This window comes from Eptatretus burgeri, chromosome 8 (genome assembly GCF_056783735.1).
Source record: "Eptatretus burgeri isolate ZD-2024b chromosome 8, Ebu_testis_v1, whole genome shotgun sequence".
Classification (NCBI taxonomy): Eukaryota; Metazoa; Chordata; class Myxini; order Myxiniformes; family Myxinidae; genus Eptatretus; species Eptatretus burgeri.
The window spans coordinates 20,793,126-20,813,172 of record NC_140968.1 but is presented as its reverse complement, the minus strand read 5'-3'; the positions used below and the strand labels follow the sequence as shown (position 1 = coordinate 20,813,172).

General features: G+C 46.1%; 1 protein-coding gene across 2 annotated transcripts in view; it reads right to left on the bottom strand.

The window, feature by feature from the left end:
* The window catches only part of HMG20A (high mobility group 20A), a 96,243-nt gene that overhangs the window by 19,479 nt on the left and 56,717 nt on the right, over nucleotides 1-20,047 (bottom strand). For both annotated transcript variants that reach the window (XM_085891089.1, XM_085891088.1), the window contains 2 exons: nucleotides 10,209-10,310; nucleotides 3,932-4,010 (listed from right to left, as the gene is read on the bottom strand). In XM_085891089.1, the coding sequence (XP_085747215.1) occupies nucleotides 3,932-4,010; nucleotides 10,209-10,310 (181 nt within the window). The remainder of the gene's footprint in view (nucleotides 1-3,931; nucleotides 4,011-10,208; nucleotides 10,311-20,047) is intronic.

Here is a 20,047-nt window from a genome sequence, read left to right as displayed (position 1 = left end):
TCCCGCCAATTTCTTAAAGCGAACGTTTGGCAAATCCCTAGATGAATGGCCAACCAAAGCAATAAATAAAACAAGCAGTCATAAACTGGTACTTACGAAATCGTCAACTTGACCTCTGACCTTGTCTAATAAAAGCTGTCTCGAGAGAAGGTAGCGAAGCAAACCAGAAGTTTCTACGATGATTCTGTATCAAACCATCAAAAATCGAATGTTTGACCTCACTGTGACCTTGACCTTTGACCGATTTTGACCAAAATCTAATCAGCGCTAGCCATCACCCTCCTGAATCACGTGGTGTAATTTGACATTGGTAGCTTCTTCCGTTCTCGAGTTATCATGCCTACAAACAAACAAACACAAACACACACACACAAACACACACACACAAACAAACACACAAACACACAAACAGATGACGGAAGTCATCAATATACTTACGAAATCTTTAGATTTCGTAAGTAATAAATAAATAAATAAATACACACTCAATAAAACAAAAACTAATACTTTATACAAAATAATGGACTTTGGGAACCATGAGCACACAACCATTCACTCACAATGGGGGGCCAGGCAAGGTCTTTGAAAGGATAGGGGGATCAAATCAGCTCCAAGGTGAGCAGGTCTCTTGCATGAACAGCAAGGACCAGCCCACAGCCGCGGCACCCAGGAGAGAGCAAACGAGCGTCCAACAGGACAAAGGAAGAGAGCATGGAGGGCAGCGAGGGGAGTTGGCCAGTGAGCTCCTCGCTCACTGCACCAGCACCAACGGGCTTCTCACTCTGTTGGCTCTCCTCACTCCGACTAACTGCCCGCCCCCGTGCCTACTGACTCCCCTCCCCATGCGCGATCCCTTTTTTCACCTCCCCCCAATGGCCATGCCCATACATCCCTCCTCCTAGACCAGCTCTGCCATTCAGGTGGTACACAATTGCTACCGCGGTGACATCACGCAGGTCGGCTGGTGTCACAGCACCTCCCGAGCCATCGCGGACTGCGAGGAGATTTTAAAAGCCACATTCAGGATACAGACACATCAAAAACCACTTCTGGTCTCACCCCGTCCTCACCTTGCCTGAGTCACAGAAGGGACACATATGAATTACACCTTCCCCTCTCCTACATATGTCAACTATGCCGCCATTCACAGCACACATAAGAACAGGACTACTTCACTCTAACGGGTTCCTGGTTGCAAAAAAAATGTTTTAACCTACGCCAACACACTGACCACGTTAACACATCAGCTAATTTGCATCCCCTCCAACGGAACAATAATGTATTTTGAAAATAAATAAATAAAACGTTTAAATCACGACCCTTCAGGAAGTAAAAGCAAGCAAATGGTACACTGCCTTGGCGATAGCTGCGGTCAGTTATCCTGTGCTAGATAAAATTATAACTGGCAGCAGACTATCAATATACAGAAAATTTGTTATCTTACAAGTCAAAATGGTTTCACAAACTTTCCTGCTATATTTATTTACCTATTCTGAACCTGTATTTTTGCTTTAAAATTGTGCTACACCACACCAATTACAGTGATTTTCCAACTTGAAATTATACTACCAGCAATTTATGTAAATGGAAACAAAATCATCGAAGTTTGGAAATCACAAACAGTTGGAATAGGTTATTCCCATCGACTCAAAGCTACCACGTGACACATTTTGCAACTTAATCAAAAGTTTAAATGAAGTGGTATGTACAATATTTTTGTGCAAGGGGAAATGAAGAACATTAGTTCAATACTGAACCCCCCCCCCCTCCCCTCCCCACTAGTGTCGCACTACGGACAATTGGGATGAAAAGGTAAAAACATGCAAAGTTTATTCGCAGTATGGAAACACCAGCTAAAGAGAAATAAAACAGCATAATTTTTTTTAATGAGAATGTGAAAAGGATTGTGAATACAATTTTTTTTTTTGCATGAAGAGTGGAAAGGGTTGGGAGGAATTCTGTATATTTTTGCGTCATTTTCAAACTTGAACCCATCCACGAGTCAAAAAGGACGTTTATTTTGTGCGCAAATGTGACGTGGATGTTTTGCTCCCTTATATAAAATAAACCCATGAATCATTAAATAATAACAACAATAATAATAATTTGATTGTTTTATGGATTTTAATATAATAATCACAACTTGTAATGGTTTATCATTGTATTATATTTGTGTACAATTTCTTTCAGGTTATAGCTGGATGGTTGGGAACAAAAATAAAAATTTCTATCTATACTTGTGGAGCAACCAAAACTGTCAAGAAATATTCAGCGTTGCATGCAAATTCTGATTAATCAATTCTATTTGCATTGCAATAAAAATTTATGGTTTTAAAATATGTTTAGCCATTGTTAAGAAATGAAGCAACTCTTTATTAATGTTTGTAAAGTGCTATTATGGCAAAACTGTTTATTATTTGGTCACAACTGGAGATCAATCCAGAAAAGGTAAAATGTCGAATTTGTTGATTATTAGGAGCAGTAGGGAGGTATCATGCCATTGCCATACGTCATGCTCCAACTGCGACAGGGCTCCCATTTTTAGAGGGTAGACAAGTCCCAATATAACAAATTTTCAATGTACCTTCTTATTATAGCAGGTCTAATGTTATATATTATATAGCAGGTGCCTATTATAGCTTTATCTTACATATTTAAAGTTGGTGTCCAAAGCCAGTTGCCAACTGGGTGTCTACCATCGTGCAATGTCTTTCCTTGGCCTTCCTGAACTTGTATCTACCTGCAAGGCCTTCATCTGCAGTTTGATGGAAACTGCTCTCCCCTATGGGATGCAACCCCTGCCTCACATCTTAATGACATGGAAACCAAGAGGCCTTCAAAACTATTGGCGGATTATCTGTGCTCATCTCTTTCACATTGCAGACACATCAGTGGGGTCTCTGTATTCGACCACCTCCCGTCTGGTCTTGCACCCTCTGCCCTTTTCGTGCTTTGTCCTCTGCAGGTTTCTGCAGGCCGCACGCGGTCCACCATGAACCCCCTTCGGGTGAAACTACCTAAACTCAGAATCGACCACTGCTCACCTCCACTCACTCGTACCACTTTTTTTCCTCACCTTTGATACCAACTTCCATATTCTCTTGAATTTTATTCTTCTCTCCAGGGCTTCAAGACAGCTGTTTACCACCATCTCAGTTGTCCCCAATCCAAAAAAATGATATTTTCTAGCCCCATTAACCCCCTCAAAGTTTCCAGTTTTACTTCCCCTTCTGTGATCGAATTTGTGACTGTATACATCTTGTTCACCCCATGTCCTCCCCTGGCCCTCATTTTCCCCCACATCCCTTATTTCACCAAGCCTCCCTCTATTTTGTCCCTCCCTGCTGTCGGAGTGTCTCCCCCCTCAATTTACACTGTTCTTTTTGTTCTGTTGCATCCTGAACCGTTCTATGTTCCAGTTCCTCCATGAGCCTAGACACTATACAACAACAAAAAAATCTTGACATTCAATACAAAAACGATTGTTTTGTAACATTATTCAACAATAATGTTAAATTTTAAAAAACCCAAATCTTGTGGATGCATGTGAGGAAATACCTTATTTATGATTCTTCAAGTGTATGACAAGACAAGGTCTTTGTTTTGCTAATTTCATCATCCAATCCAAATCTTACCAACGGTCCATCATTTGATTGAAATAACCTCTTCCACCGCCTGAAGTGCTTTACCTTTTGAGAGGTTCATGGTTTCTTTGGGCATCACCCTTCTCTGCTCTTTTCATCCCATTTTGTAGCCTCCTCTATTCTTCATCAAACCTCATCACTTTACCAACAGTATTCGAATTGCAATATCCAAATAATTTGGCAGAGAAATGAAATCCAGTCGTAGCCGAAACGAAACATAAAACCCCATTCTTTCAATTACATGGAGAACTATGGTTTGGTTGTAGATACAGTTCCGATCAACTTACCTTTGTTGTGATCCAAGAACTCTTCCGTGAAGATTGGAATATCAAAAACTGAAAGTCTGTCTTTGCCCTCCTCTTCATTCTGCACAAGTGTGGATGATCAAAGAACATTTGTCCAAACAAAGAATTGAAAATAAGGATGTAACAATACTTATCACCTCTTCACACTATCGATCATTTTCAAGCACAGGTCAGGATAGCTCAATTGGTATAATGCTTCAAATTTTCAAATGGCAGACCTAAATAGTAAATTTGCACCCACATAGTTAAAGTAGTTAATAAAACTGCTTTATAAACACTCTGTCAAACCTTTATAAAACTCTACATCATGAAAACGTGTTCGCGCGTTTTTAATTTCGCAGAGCGGGCTCAAGACACATGACAATCTCAGCGATGTTAGCCACGTGAAACTCCAACAAATGTTTACATTGGGAGAGAAAACCTAACAGTGTAACCAAAATTGAAGAGAAACACATCAAAACATACTTTATTGTAAACTAAGGCTTGCAAACCTGGTGCAAATCATACGGAATAAACGAAACGCTGTGCGGAACCAATGAAAATACGGATTGCCAAATACGATAAGAACTTACAGTGAAGGACATCAAAATAATAATTAATTGAATGCAGAGATTGAATAAATTCGTAGTCTCCGAAAGCATTGGATATTTCGATTAATTCAGATCTCTGGCCTCGGCATGGCTGTCTCCACAAAGTCGTACGGGACTTTCACCCATTGCAGCTTTCAATATTTCCTCGTTTGCGGCACAGACAGACGATGGGAACATCAAGCCCTGCATGAACAAGCTTGAGGGTTTCGGGAAACATTGAAATTCATCGCTTTTGAAATCTGCCTCAAATAACAAAGCATATTGTGCTGGTTTTAGACCCTGGGGAGGCACAAACCAACACAAATAATCATGAGTGTAGTTATCTCTGTCGTATATTGTGGAACTAAATTACCTCTCCCCTCGTATCAGTGGAAAAGGAATACAGTATGGCGTGTTTGTGGAGAAGACTCGAACCACCTTTGTGACTTCTCAACCTCTACCTCTACCTCTACCTCTACCTCTACCTCTACCTCTACCTCTACCTCCCTGCAGCACATCCAAATGCACTTTACAACACTCAACATTATAAAGCCAACATTACAAAACCAGCGGTACGTGTCAGCGATGCACAAAGTAAAATCAGCGAACAGCCCTCGTCCTTTTCAGGGCTGGCTTATTGGCTCGCACTTCAAGCTGCTTCCTCGAAGCTACAGGCATTCACCATTTGCACCTCTCCTTACTCGTGATGTTACAATCTCCACTGTCATCTTTATTCCCCTCCCTTCTCTCTTATGTTGGGACCAACGCCAGCCCGCCAGCTTGCGTCCAGTAAGCAAAAGTTCGCAAACATGCCTCAAACTTTTCTTTCTTTCTTTCTCTCTGTACCTCTTCCTTACCCAATTGCCCCAGAATGACAGGTGACTGTGTTTTAGAAATAAAAACGTTTTGTTATGGTCAGCAATTAGCCAATGTTCCACTTACTATTTAGGCTCGGCTGTCTGATTAAGAACAGTGGAGCGTTGAGAGCACGGTACCCATTTGCAGGGGTGAAATTTGCAGGAAAGGTAAACTGGATATCGACGCTGGACCCTGGATGAATTAAACGTAAGGAGGAGACTGGGGCATGCAAAAGGGAAAGTGTGTGCAGGGCACGTTTACCCCACAGGGGAGCACATCCATGCAGCCGGAGCCAGCACATCCATGCAGCCACATCCGTGCAGCCGAGACTCCCTCGCTGAAAGAATCTGGTGAGCAGGATCAGCGTCAGGAAAACGAGCCACATGTCCATACAGCCACAGCTGACGCTCATGGACGATGCAGGTAAAAATCTCATTTGAGTCTCTCTCAGCAACTGCTCGTTGGACACAAAGTCCAACCAGCGATAGCCAAGGATTCTCCAAAAAGACCCGGTACCAAAGGAATTAAGTCTCCGTCTCAGATGCTTGGTCACAGTCCAAGTCTCGCATCGATAGAGCAAGACTGGAAGCACCAAGGACATGAAGACTCGGACTTGCGTCCTCCCGCACATGTACCGGCAGTGCCACACCCCATTATCCAGTGAATCCATGACTCCCCAGGCCCGACCAGGACGTCAACTGATCTCTGACTCACAGCCAGCAGAGACATGAATATCACTGCTAAGGTAAGTGAATCTCTCCACGACCTCAACATGCCCACCACAAACAGACACAGACAGGACAGCAGCATCCAAGATGTCATTGAAAGCCTGGAGCTTAGTTTTGACCCAGGAAACCCGTAACCCCAGCGGCTCCGACTCCTCATTCAGCACCTTGAGGGCCCCCAAAAGGATATCTAAAGTCTCCGCAAAGATGACTGCATCATCTGCGAAATCAAGGTCAGAGATCTTGACATTCCCAAATGATGCACCGCAGCTTGATCTATCAGACATCCTCCCTAGAATCAAGTCCATACAAGTGCTGAAAAGTGTGAGGGCCAGTACACACCCCTGATGAACTCCAGTAACAACTGGAAATAAGTCAGAGATGGTACCACCACATCTCACAGCACTCTCAGTACCAGAGTAGAGTTCAGACATCAGACCGATCAGTTTTGGTGGCACCCCATGAAGACCTAGAATCCTCCAGAGGGCATACTGATTCACTGAATGGAATGCTTTACAGAGATCAACATAGGCTGCAAGCAGCCCCTGCCGAACTCTCGTCTGCGTTCGGTGAGGACCCGAAGAGCAAGGATACGGTCAATCGTTGACCTCTTTGGTGTAAAGCCTGACTGCTCTGGATGCTGGTGCTCAAGCAGAAGGTGGCGAACCCTATCAAGAATTATCCGAGCGAAGACCTTGCCTGGCACTGAGAGCAGCGTCACACCTCGGTAGTTGTTGCAATCTTGGCGATCACCCTTCCCTTTCCAAAGAGGGACAACAAGGCCCCTCTTCCAGTCAGTTGGGATGATGCCTGTTTTCCAGGCAGAGCACAGAACTGCATGCAACGACACGAGTGCAGCATTTCCACCAGCCTTGAGAAGTTTAGCATGGATGCCACAGATCCCTGGAGCTTTACCCCATTTCAACCGGTTCACCACAGCCTGTGTTTCCACAAGCGAAGGTGGACCGCAGTTGATTGGAGGGTCAGCAACAGGGATTGTAACACCCCTGACATCCACCTCGACAGCTGATGGATCAGCCTGGTACAACCACTCAAATAACCGGCCCAGCGGGCCTTCACTTCGGAATCCTCTGTGAAGAGCCTACCACCCTCTGCTCTCACTGCAATACACCGAGGGATGGGCTTGGATGAACGCAAAGCGCGAATTCCCCTGAAAGCAGGACGAGAATCACTTGACCACAGGTGATGCTCTACCCCCTCACAGATTCCTCGCACATAGCCCTCCTTGTCCACCCTTAGCGCACGTACAGTTTTACGCCTCAGCTCCCTGAACAGCTCAGCTCCGCCATTCAGCCTGGCCCTGCGACTCTGGTCAATGGTATCCAGTGTCCCTTGAGAGACAAAATTCTTCTTTGCCCTTCGGTGAGTTCCAAGACATCCACCGGCAACATCAAGGACGGTGGTCTTGAAGGCGCTCCACAACTCTTCAGGACCCCCCAAAGCACCCAGACCCCCCAAGTGTCCACTCAGCTTGTTCGCAAACTCCTCAGCTACCCTCTCAATCTTGAGCTTGCCAACATCCAGCCGAGGCTGGAATGGTGCCATTCTCCTGGATTTAAGGTGCAACTTCAGAGTTGCTACAACAAGCCTGTGGTCAGTATTGAGGAACTGAGCACTCCGGTACACACTGCAGTTCTGGATCATCCTCCAGCAACCATCAACGAGAACATGGTCAATCTCCTTTGCCACAACGCCAGCATTTTCAATACCAAGTCCAGCGATGAGCTTGTGCGCGCTGAAACCATGAACCCGGCCACCCTAAGTCCATGACTTCTTGCAAAGTCAAGGAACTCAGTGCTATTCTGGTTCATCGTTCCTGACCCATGGGGACCAACACACGTCTCATAACCATCCCGATCAGTTCCAGTCGATGCATTGAAATCCCCCAAAACTAGAAGTGTATCTCGTCTAGGGCACTGATCAACCACAGACTCGAGCGTGGCGTAGCATGCATCCTTCACAGTGAGATCACTCACCTCAGTCGGAGCATAAAGAGAGACCAGGGAAATGACACCTAAGGAGTGACAAATCCTTAGTCTCATAATATGCTCGTTGACCAATGTTACCTCAATTATCATTGGAGTCAGCTTATTGGACACAGCTCCAGCAACTCTTGAGAATGGTAACCATCAGAGCCACCAGACCAATAGTAGGTGTAACCACCCACCATTATCTCGCCGCAATCTGGTCTCCGAACCTCAGAGAGTGCTGCAATACCGAAGTCCAAACGCTTGAGCTCAGATGATAACAGAGACAGGTGATCATCCTCTCTTAGGGATAGGACATTCCAGGCATCCACCCGAAGGGACTGCCTCAGGTTAACCCAAGGAGACCGCTGTCTGGTGGACGACATCTCAGCACCACCCTGACACACTCTCCCGCAATCTGACCCGCGAATGTTACCCCATGGTTTCCCTCCTATCATCAAAGATTGGGGGTCCCGAAGGCTTTGCTTCAATCTCGTCATCCAGTGAGCTGCCCTGTGTAGGGAAGCTGCACAGAGTGGGTTTTCAGATTTATTTGCGTTTTTGCGTTTTGCGGAATGAAGGGTTTTACGGTGACCAGAGTGCAAATCCTGCCACCAACCTCCGAATACGAAGTAACCCAACTGCAGGAGGACGTCCGCAGAAACAGTTGGTCACTAGATATGGATGGCCGTTGGCTCACAAGGAGCTCCTCCGCCCTTTGACAGGTTTTGTTTTTAATCCTGCTGGGTGTCCATATCCAAACACCCTCCTCACCAAAAACCTGGTGGAGGAGACGGTTTAGTCGCCGACAACCCGACCATGGAAGAGGTTAGTACAGGTTTACATGATACCTGTCGCAAGTCACAGATCTAATCTGGCCTGACCTGACTGACTGACTCGACCTTCTGCCGTGAAATTCTCATCATTCAGACAGACAGCAGCCTCTTCCCTCTATTCAGACCTTGACAAAAATCACAAACTTATCAAACACTTGGAATACATATTTTAACCCTGAGAAATCCCACACACTCACTCTATCTCTCCAAAAGGACCGAACCACAAACCCTCCCATCTACTTTCTCAACAACCCTCTTGAATAAGTAATCACTCAAACTCTTGGGTCTCACTCTCAGCCATCATCTCTCTTGGACAATCCGCATTTCACAGTTGGCCTCCAAAGCCAGATGGCGACTGGGCATCCTCCATTGTGCAAAGTCCTTCCTTGGCACATGTGAAATCCTATCCACCTACAAGGCTTTCATCTGCAGCTTGATAGAGTACTGCTCTCTCCTCTCAGCTGGCTACCCTGCCTCACACCTTGCTCAGCTTGGCACCGTGGAAACCAAGGCCTTCAAGATCATTGGACTCTCCCACAATGAAGCCGAGTCTATGGGCCTATCACTTCGCCATCGCCGACAGGTCGGTGATCTCTCTGTCTTCCTCCACCTCCTTTCTAATCTTGCACCCTCTGCTCTCTCCGTGGTTTGTCCCTCCCCTCCTCTGCCCAGGTATCTGCAGGATGCACGTGGTCCACCAACACCACCCTTCTAGTAAAACTCCTAAAATCCAGATTTAATGCTCACCTCCACTCATCTGTTCCCTTTTTTTCCCCCCACCTGTGGAAAACCATATTTTTTACACTTGATAAACTATCTTGTCAACGGCCATACCCCCCCCCTCCCAAATTGTACTTCTGTATCCATCTTGTCCATCCTTTGCATTGTCCCCTACCCCTCATCATTACCTGTGTCCCTTGTTTGTCTGTCTTCGTCTACTTTCTCTGACAGCCCTGCTGTTGGCATTTCTCCCTTCTCTCTCTCTCTCTCTGATGTTCCTTTTGCTCTATTGTATCCTGATCCATTCTGTGTTCTCTAGCTCTTCCACGAGCCACAACTCTGGACACAAAAAACAGAAAAATCATCTGAAAAGGCCATAGACTACTCCAGGTGGATCACGCGCATATTTTGTCATGAAGAGGTTGTTATAAAAACATACGACCGAGACCAAACATTACTGCATGTTTGTCATGCCATACAGCCGAGAATGAACAGAGTCGTTTTCTAACCACAGCCGTGAACTGGTACATATCAGTCTGAGTATACATATGTAACTCTTTCACCTCCTTTGCAATCTCAACAGTTTCTGCTGAAAGCTGGGACTTTGACGTGGTACTGGGATGGACACGAGCTTTCACCAACTCAGTTACTCGCTGCAGGCCTTGCTGTGGGACAAAGTTATTCAACAAAGGATTAGTTTGTTAAAAACTATAACGGCACTCTTGAACATCGCAACATCAAATGATATGCCTCTGCCTACATTACGACAACTAGAAAACTGTACACCATCCAATTTCGGTTACTTCCTTATACATGCTTGTACCAAGTTTGATTTAAATCCCTTCAGCTCTTCTCAAGTATCACATTTTTATCTGACATGACCTTTGACCTCTTGACCCCATAATATAGCCAGTTCAACATTGCATCATAATACTAACTTGTACCTAGTTCGACTTAGATCCCTTCAGCCATTCTTAAGTTATTGCTTACGGACGCACGGACGGACGGACAACCCGAAAACATAATGCCTCTGGCGACTTGGCAGCAGAGGTATTAAAAAAAAAAGATCCATGGAGTTACAAACTATAGAACTTTACAGTGTACACCATCCTATTTCAGTTCATTGCAAAGTGAAAGGCCTCTCACATGTTGACTTGTTTTTTGGCGTGTTCGTCATGTTGGCAGAGTGCAGGTTGGCGAGAGCGAGGAGCCATGCGGTAATCAAATCCACACCATCAAATGGAGAAAGATACGACTTTAACCCCTTCATCTCTACCCTGGCATTTGTGCTCTATTACGAAAGCTGATGCAATCATAATATACATCTCATAATATAATGGGCGTAAGCCTGGAACATCTAACACACTTTTCTCCAAACATATTCTGTTCATACTTCCGAAATCTTCACATTATGTGTTCCATGTATTTATGCACGTGATAGCGGATTCAAAAAATCGAATATAGATAGAATTTTCAAAAAGGGAATCGATGACGTCACAATCAGCAGCATTCGGCGGCAAACTGACGGCCGGATCCCAGACGACGTGCTTTACTTAAGTAAGTCCATGAGTTCAGGACATTTGTTCAACTCAGCATTTAAGACTTTTATCCTGCCATGTTGTTAATCTGTTGATGGAGGTAATATAGAAACGATGAATATGTCAAATCGTTCGTGTTACTCATCCAGCACTATGTGTCAAGGCCAACAATCGAAAGCGACCGGTCTCAAATGCTACCATGGGAACCCAGACACGCCGCCAATATGAACTGAGCTGTTGAATGCGGCACAAAACATCCAAAGAAACTACCGTAACCGAGTATTGCGATCCATCCTGTCCCCCATACTCATCGTAGACAGATATCTGCTAGTTTATATAATTAATTAAAACAAGCAGATTATTACAATCCCAATACACCACTCTGAAATTACTGTCAGCACACCCCCATAAACAGACCAAAGTGTTCAACAATGTAAGTTTAAATGGTTATAAAAAGGCAAAACGTTATTCATAACTTTTACTCTACTCAATTCAAATGTACAAACAATTCAAATAATGTGACCTTTTCAAAAAAAAAAATTGCAAATAGCTGCACCATTTTCAAATTTATTTAAATAAATAATTCAACAAAATGGCTGACATTTTTCTGGTACCATGATGTACTGCTTCCACATATCATTTGATGATATCCATCAAAACTTGAATATGTGTAAAAGGATGCAATCAATAACATTTTGGGCAGATTCCAGACTTGTTTATTGTATTCCATTATATACTAGATGCCCCGTGAACCTGTTGGGTTCCCGTTGTGACAGCGGTTGATGAAAAAAAAAATACAGCTCCAGCGAACTATACCGCTGAGGTTGTTTGCATTGTTCAAATTCTCCCGAAGAGTACTTGACTGAATTAGGAATTGATTTTTAAAAAAAAATTTCATTGCCCGATTTGAACGAAACTTGATACTGCACACCACAGGAGAATGGTAAGTAAGGTGGCCCTAAATATTTTGCGCTATTGTGTATCGTTTTGGCTGTATTTCGGGAACATACATACATACAAGATGAGAGTTTTAGTAATATATAGATTACACCCAATTGACACATAATTTGTTTTGTACTTTTTCTGAGAGTTTCATATTTCTCTATCTCTCCCTTTGTCTCGACTTTCCATCCCAATTTTGTCTTCCATATTTATACTTTCACCTTTTTTTTTTGGCGACAAGGTATTTGCATCTTTGCCACGTTTTTGGGATGACGCAATTGGTATTATGTTTGAATCAGCTGTTTTGTAAATTGCCCTGTCCAAAATATCGTATTGAAAATATTTGCAAACCCATAACCAGGCGTTGCAGTTGATCAGATCTTGGAGGTAATTCCCAATTGATAATGCAAATTGAACAATTATAACAACATTCTGTGGTGATCATTATGAATTAACACACACAAGCATTTAAAGGCCATTTTCCCCGCTAAAGGAAAATTTAGCCTTGCGGGCCCCATGACAATCTTCTCCACTTCACCATATTTTCTGCATCTCCCCTTCTTAATCCCCTTGCCCACATTTCTTCTTCCACCACCTTTAGCCAGGTTTTTCTCGGTCTTCCCCGTCCTCTACTTCCTACTACACTCATTTCCAACACTCCTCTCACCCAGTCACTTTCATCCTTCCTCAACACATGACCCAACCATCTCAACCCGTTTCTCTTCACAACCTCCATCACAGACTCTATTCCCATCATCTTCCGCAGGTCATCATTTGTCTTTCTCTCTCTCAACTATACTCCACACATCCACCGAACCATTCGCATTTCCACCCTTTCCAGCCTTTGTTGCTGCTCCATGTTCAGTACCCATGTCTCACTCCCATAAATCATCGTACTCCTCACACATGTAGCATACACCTTTCCCTTCAACTTCAATGACACCCCCCTCTTCGTCAGCACACCAGTCAGTTCCCAAAACTTCTTCCATGTACATCTCACTCCAACAACCGTCGAAGAGTCTGATCCACCTTCTCCATTTAGCATGTCTCCGAGATAGCAAAATGTTTTCACACCTTCCAGCTTCACACCATCTCCAAGATCCAACTCAACAATTCCTTCATCTGCAGCTCCCTCTATGCACACCTTACACTTGAATGTAGCTGCCACACTGGTTAATGACCCTCTCACACCACTACATTTTCGATGAACCCATTCAGCACACATTGTACACTGAATGGAGTTCACTCCGACACCCTTCCTGCACACAGCACACGGCCACTTCCCAGTCCTTTCCACCTCACCACATGCTTTACCACTTGCCATCACCTTCGTCTTTCCGATATTCACCTTCAAACCTTTTGCCTCCATACATTCCTTCCACCTGTTCATCCTCTCCTTCAGTCCATCCATACTCTCTGCAAGCAACACCAGATCATCTGCATACAGCAGCTCCCATGGTAAAATCTCCTTTACCTTCAAGTAAATTACCACGCCTAACTCGTCACACGGAACTTCTACCTCGTGAGAAGCCCGATTTGATGGAATCATGATGTTCGCTCATTGGTTTACAACGCCAGTGATAGGCTATTTATAACTGCGCTGCGTTCAGCTCAGTCAGCGCGCCGTCCCACAGGCATCTGAAGAGGTAGGCAGGCTGCGCAATGCAGTCTCTGGCGAAGGAGTAAATGATCGATTGAGCTTAGTGTTGAAGTCCCATCATGGTTTTATATTGGCTTGTTTAGTACATCACCACACTCACTTTCACATAGGTATTGAGTGGTAGTCATCACGATGACTGTGTGTCATGTAATTTGTCGATGGTATATGGGTTTTCATTCCATATGAAAACTCATTCTACATTCATTCCAATAAATGAATTCCAACAGCAATTCATTCCACATTTGTTGATGGTGATATACCAGCACCGATGGTATATGAGTTGTCTTACAGTTATTCATTATCTTTACTTTTGATAAAGTGATTCATGAATTCCATCTTTGCTTGATCACTTTCCAACTCACCAATGAACCCCCACCAATGCCCCGAGGATCGTGTTTCCCTTTTGGTACAATAGCCGGCTTAGAGATTGCTGCGCCCTCTCACACGTACGTGTCCAGGCCACGCGCGACTTCATCCTTCACCCCACAGTCATGAATGTTCGCATACGCGCAAGTCGTCACATGTCTAAGTCATCACTTTTATCTCTGTCCCGATGGTGACGACTTACGAGTAGTCTACTGTATTTGACGTTTCAGGGGTCTCCGGGAGGTGTATGTTTAATATGACGGTTCGCTGATTGCTAATCGCGTGCCAAATGAGCCGTTTCTTTTCAATTGTTTTGTTGGAGTGCTTAATGTAGTGCTCTACAATATTCACACTGTCACTGAATACTGTACGTTCATCGACTTGAACAAAGTTCAGGAGTTACTCGCATGTGTTCTTAACCACGTGTTGTTCTGCAGTGCAACATGCGGTGGCTGGCTCTTTGAAAAAAATTATTTTCCACATTTCCCCTTTTTGTACGATCTTAAATGACACGACCCACCACTTCGGCATAGATAAATATTGTTACATTTGAGGGGGGGGTATGCATTCAAAGGGTAATTAGGACGTTTAATTAGGTATGCCATGCTGTTCGAGTTTACCAGGATCTCGATGTAATTTGCAATTCAGTGGTGATAAGTTGTCTAGTAAATGTTCATTTCTTCAAGGGGGAAATGATAATTGTCACGTAATTAGATAGGGACACGGGATAGGGTAAGTGTGTCTGCGTAAACCCCTTTTAGTAGTCCCTGGAGGCTGGCCGTGACGTCACAGATGGCTCCGCCCCGTGATCACGATTGGCGGAAGGCGATGGCGGTGGGCCAATAAAACGGCTCGATTGGAAGTGACGAGGACAGGAGGATAAAAAGGTTCTGTTTGGGGTCGAAAAGGAAGAGGAAGAAGATCGGGACAAAAAGATCGTGTTTTTTTGGTGTGGAGGCTGTTGCGCGGGAAGCGTACTTGTTGTTGTGCTGATTCGATCATGTTCTTCATCGTGTCTTGGAGCCTTGCTGAGCCTCGTGCCTCACCTTGGTTGGCTCTGGGGTTCTGCTGACTCGGAGTACGGGGTCGAACGGCGGGCGGACCTGCCTCCCTCTCCTGCTCGCATTTTGGCGCCAGAACTGGTTCCCTGGCGGCTGTGAGCGGACTTGGGCCAGGACCAGGAGGTCGACAGCACCACGGTTTCTCCTGCCCCCCCCCCCTGACGAGAGCAAGGCCAGCTCGTCCGACGCTGATCCAGGGACAGTTGCGTCCACACCACGGTCCAGCCTGACCACCAGAAGTAGCTACGTTTTGTGTGTGTGTGTGTGTGTGTGTGTGTGTGTGTGTGTGTGTGTGTGTGTGTGTGTGTGTGTGTGTGTGTGTGTGTGTGTGTGTGTGTGTGTGTGTACTTGGCGCCTTAGAGGGTTTGAGAATTGTATATTCATTGGAATTGTCTGTGTTTTCCCCACGCCCGATTCCACACCATCCCGTCGAATCGCCCCGTTTCCCTCTTCTTGCCGAGTCTTGTTATTTCTGGTTAATAATAAAAACAAATAAACATCATCAACTCAGTGAAAAGCGACTCGTGCCACCTTCCTCGTCCCGTTTGCGGTAGAGCGATTAGAACCGCCATGTTTGGGTTATAAATAAATAAACCGCCTCCATCGTTTCGGCTCATTCTACGTTGGCGGGACTGTTCAAGTCCCGTGGACGTCACATTGGTGTCAGGGTGTTGGATGTTCGAAACCCTCTAAATTATATTTGGAATCGGGAGAATATACCAAGATTAAAATCTCGCCACGAATTGGAATATAAAATTACTACAGAAAAGCGCGCGAGCGCGGGAAAATTTTGGCGGGATTTTTCAAATTTAAATTAATTGGCGGCAAACGGGACTTCTGCACCATGGCGGATGTGCAGATGTTTGAGGAGGAAGGCCACGTGTCTGGCAGCGAGTCGGGGGAAGAAGGGAGAGACGGGGGTAGGGTTGGAACCTCCCCCATTCCGAGCGTGGACCGTGCTTCATCGCCCGTAACGGAGCCGGCAGCGCCGGAAACTGGCGCGATGTCGATCCAGACAATGTTGGAACGTTTAATAGGGGACATGACGGTACAAATGGCAAATCAATTCGTGACACAGAGGGCAGAAATGACGGCACAGAGGGCAGAAATGACGGCACAAATGGAAAATCAATTCGTGACACAGAGGGCAGAAATGACGGCACAAATGGCAAAAATGACGGCACAGGGGGCAGAAATGACAGATCAATTGGGGGTAATGGGGGTACAGTTGGGTGCACGGATTGATTTAATGAGGGATGAATTGGGGGAAAAGATGGAGAAAATGAAAACTGAGATGCAGGAGTGTGTGGATGTTAAATTGGGAGAAATACAAAGCAAATTCGAGGATGGATTGGAGGAAACAAAGGTAGAAATTACATTGGAGGGGGAAAATATACGAAAAAAATTGGTAGATAAAATTGATGCAACGAACATTCGGGTTGATAAAGTGGATGAAAGCCTGGAACGTCATCGTGCCTGTGTGGATGCTCGTATGCAGCTGCAAATAGAAGAGTGGGGAGAGCTGAGGAAGCAAGGGATGAATTTGGCGGAGGAGGTAAAAGGATTGGAGGCTCGTTTGGACGAACAAGATAAAATTATGAGCCAAGATGAAGTCTTGGATAAAGGCCTGGTAGAGGCGTCTTTTGTAAGTAGAGTGTCCGGGTTGGTTGAGGAGCAGCTACAAACTCACGACGGAGCCTTGGAGGAGGTTGTGCGGGCCCAGAAGATCCTGCGGGAAGAGGTGAAGAGGTGAATCGGTCCATTCAACGTTTGGAACAGGAGGCAAAATTGACCCATGAGACCCTCACCACAAAACATCTTTGGCCACAGTGGGTTCCGAAATTGGATACGCAGCCACAAGGGTGTTTGATCCCTGGGCTGGATTCGGACAAGGGAGAAACTGAGAAGCGGGCCATCGTAAAAGTGATCCCCCTGGTAAATTTCGACGGGTCAGGGAGCGTTGAAGCTTTTCTGACGCAATTTGAGTGCATTTCCCGACTAAACGGGTGGAATGAGCGGGAACGTACAGGGAATTTGGTGGCAACGTTGCGGGGACCAGCCGCAGATGTGTTAAACGTGATCGCAGAGGGGATGTTGACCAGCTCCCACATTTGCGAGGCGTTGAGCCGTCGGTTTGGGTTCGCGGCAAACTGTGATCTGGTGCGGGCCCAGCTCCAGCACCGCAGATTAAAGCCGGGTGAGACAGTGCAGGAGCTGGCACAGGACATTTACCAATCAGTCAGGATTGCGTATCGGGACCTTACAGTGGAGGCATGGGACAGACTGGCACTAGAGAAATTTTTAGCTGCTCTTCCTGACCCTGAGGTCCGAGCACTCGTTGAGTTACAGGATCCACCCACCGTTCACCGAGCGGCTGAGTGCGCAGCCAGGCTGGCCTCGTGGAGGCGGCCGGGTCGGGTGCCAGAGAGGCCATCGGTGACGGGCCGACAGGCGGAGATTCAAGATCAAGGAGAGGGGCTGGGAGAAATTGGCATTACCCAAATGTTTCAAGAAATTTGCCAGAAACTGTCAAGTTTGATAAAGGGTAATCCAGTAGTTAGTGCGCCAAAGCGGCGGGGTCCAGCCCAGCCAATAGAGCAATTCAATTATGGCCGAGGGGGTCCGGAATCAGAAAAGACATTTCACCGATACTCACGGGGGCCTTTTATGGGGAGTTGTTTCCGGTGCGGGCGAAGAGGACACATGCAACGATATTGTCGGTACCCGGCGATGGAGAGACCCTCCATTAGACTTTCAAGCCCGGAGAGGATGAATCCTCCTGCTGAACCGCCAGGTCTATCCGAGATGCCCTTTCATGGGTCGGGTCCGGAAATCACTGTCGGGGGTCGGGAAGACTAGATTGGGCTGAGCATATACGGCCATGCTCGGCTGCTGAGATTGTGGCGAAGTGCCCTCCTTTGGTGGAAAAAAATGAATTGTGGGAAAATTGGCATGGGTTTGTAAGTTCTGCTGGGTTTTAGAGTGACAATAGGGACAATGGGTAATTGGTAACAAAGGGGGCACGAGTGGCTGTCCAATGGCTGGTGCGTGGATCGGGTGAGGAGTTGCTTCAAGTTAAGAAGTGAAATGTATGGTGCACACATTGATTTTTATTGGGCATGGTGTGGTAACAAGGAAGGTCATGGTCGGTGACGTGTTAGAAATGCAGGTGTCACATGTAAGGCCGATGGGGTGGGGGAGTCATGTGGGTTTTGTGGGTGGGGATGATGTGCTTGTCCACAGGGATTGCTGAAGCTCACGGTGAGCGTGAATTGCGACCCCCTTCAAGGAGATTCACCACCTGGTGGCTAATGGTGACAGTGTCTGGAGGCAACCGGGAGAGGGTCTGGTTGGGCGACCAAGGCGGGTAGGACCTTGGCGACCTAGGAAGGCCAGAGGAGCCAGTGAGACCCCTTCCAGAGTGTTGTACGGGATTAGAGCTGATGGCTACCAGGGGGGAGGGAATCAAAGGGAGCGGGGCGGAGAAACGTCCGGGTTGGACTAAAGCTTACCTGTGGGCATGGTTGCACCTGAGATGCCCCCATCATCTTGTGGTAACCCACCCCACGGCCACGACGGGATTCAGCCTGCATGATTAAAATGAGGACCATGACCTAGAAATGTGATGATGACCATGGTGTGAGTGTTGTGAAGATGTATGGGTCCCACTCGATCCCGCACAACTTGACATGTGCAGCAAGGGCATGATGTCCGCATAATTTTGGGGCAAGCAAATTTGAAAATTGGCTCCCCAGGTAACGCTGGGTCTATTAGCATCCACTGGGGGAGGCGGTCAAGTGTAAATATCCTGTGAATAGTGTCGTAAAGGCTTAGAGTAGGAATGTAAAGTATAAGTGTTGTGTTTTTGTGGAACCTTTTGTTTCCCCTCCCCAGATCACTGGAAGAGTGTTGGGCAAGAGCGATGATCCAGAAGATGGAGTGCAACTTCGCTCAGTGCTATCATGTGATAAAATAAAAATAAAAAAAACAAAAAACGAATGATTGTTTAGGCGAGGATAAGGCCATAAGGGGGTAGTACATTAAGCAGGATAGGTAAGTTAGCTGCGACTCGCTGCCCATTGCCCCTCCTACTTTATTTTGTTAGGTTAATTAGGTGTGAGTCAGTAAGTGTTAAGGCTGGTACGGTGGCGCCTGCGATATACCTTGCAGGAGCTGCGGTACCAGAGGAGGGGGCAGTGTTACGTTTGAGGGGGGGGTATGCATTCAAAGGGTAATTAGGATGTTTAATTAGGTATGCCATGCTGTTCGAGTTTACCAGGATCTCGATGTAATAAGTAGCAATTCAGTGGTGATAAGTTGTCTGGTAAATGTTCATTTCTTCAAGGGGGAAATGATAATTGTCACGTAATTAGATAGGGACACGGGATAGGGTAAGTGTGTCTGCGTAAACCCCTTTTAGTAGTCCCTGGAGGCTGGCCGTGACGTCACAGGACAGGGCTGCGGATGGCTCCGCCCCGTGATCACGATTGGCGGAAGGCGACGGCGGTGGGCCAATAAAAAGGCTCGATTGGAAGTGATGAGGACAGGAGGATAAAAAGGTTCTGTTCGGGGTCGAAAAGCAAGAGGAAGAAGATCGGGACAAAAAGATCGTGTTTTTTTGGTGTGGAGGCTGTTGCGCGGGAAGCGTACTTGTTGTTGTGCTGATTCGATCGTGTTCTTCATCGTGTCTTGGAGCCTTGCTGAGCCTCGTGCCTCACCTTGGTTGGCTCTGGGGTTCTGCTGACTTGGAGTACGGGGTCGAACGGCGGGCGGACCTGCCTCCCTCTCCTGCTCGCAATTTGGCGCCAGAACTGGTTCCCTGGCGGCTGTGAGCG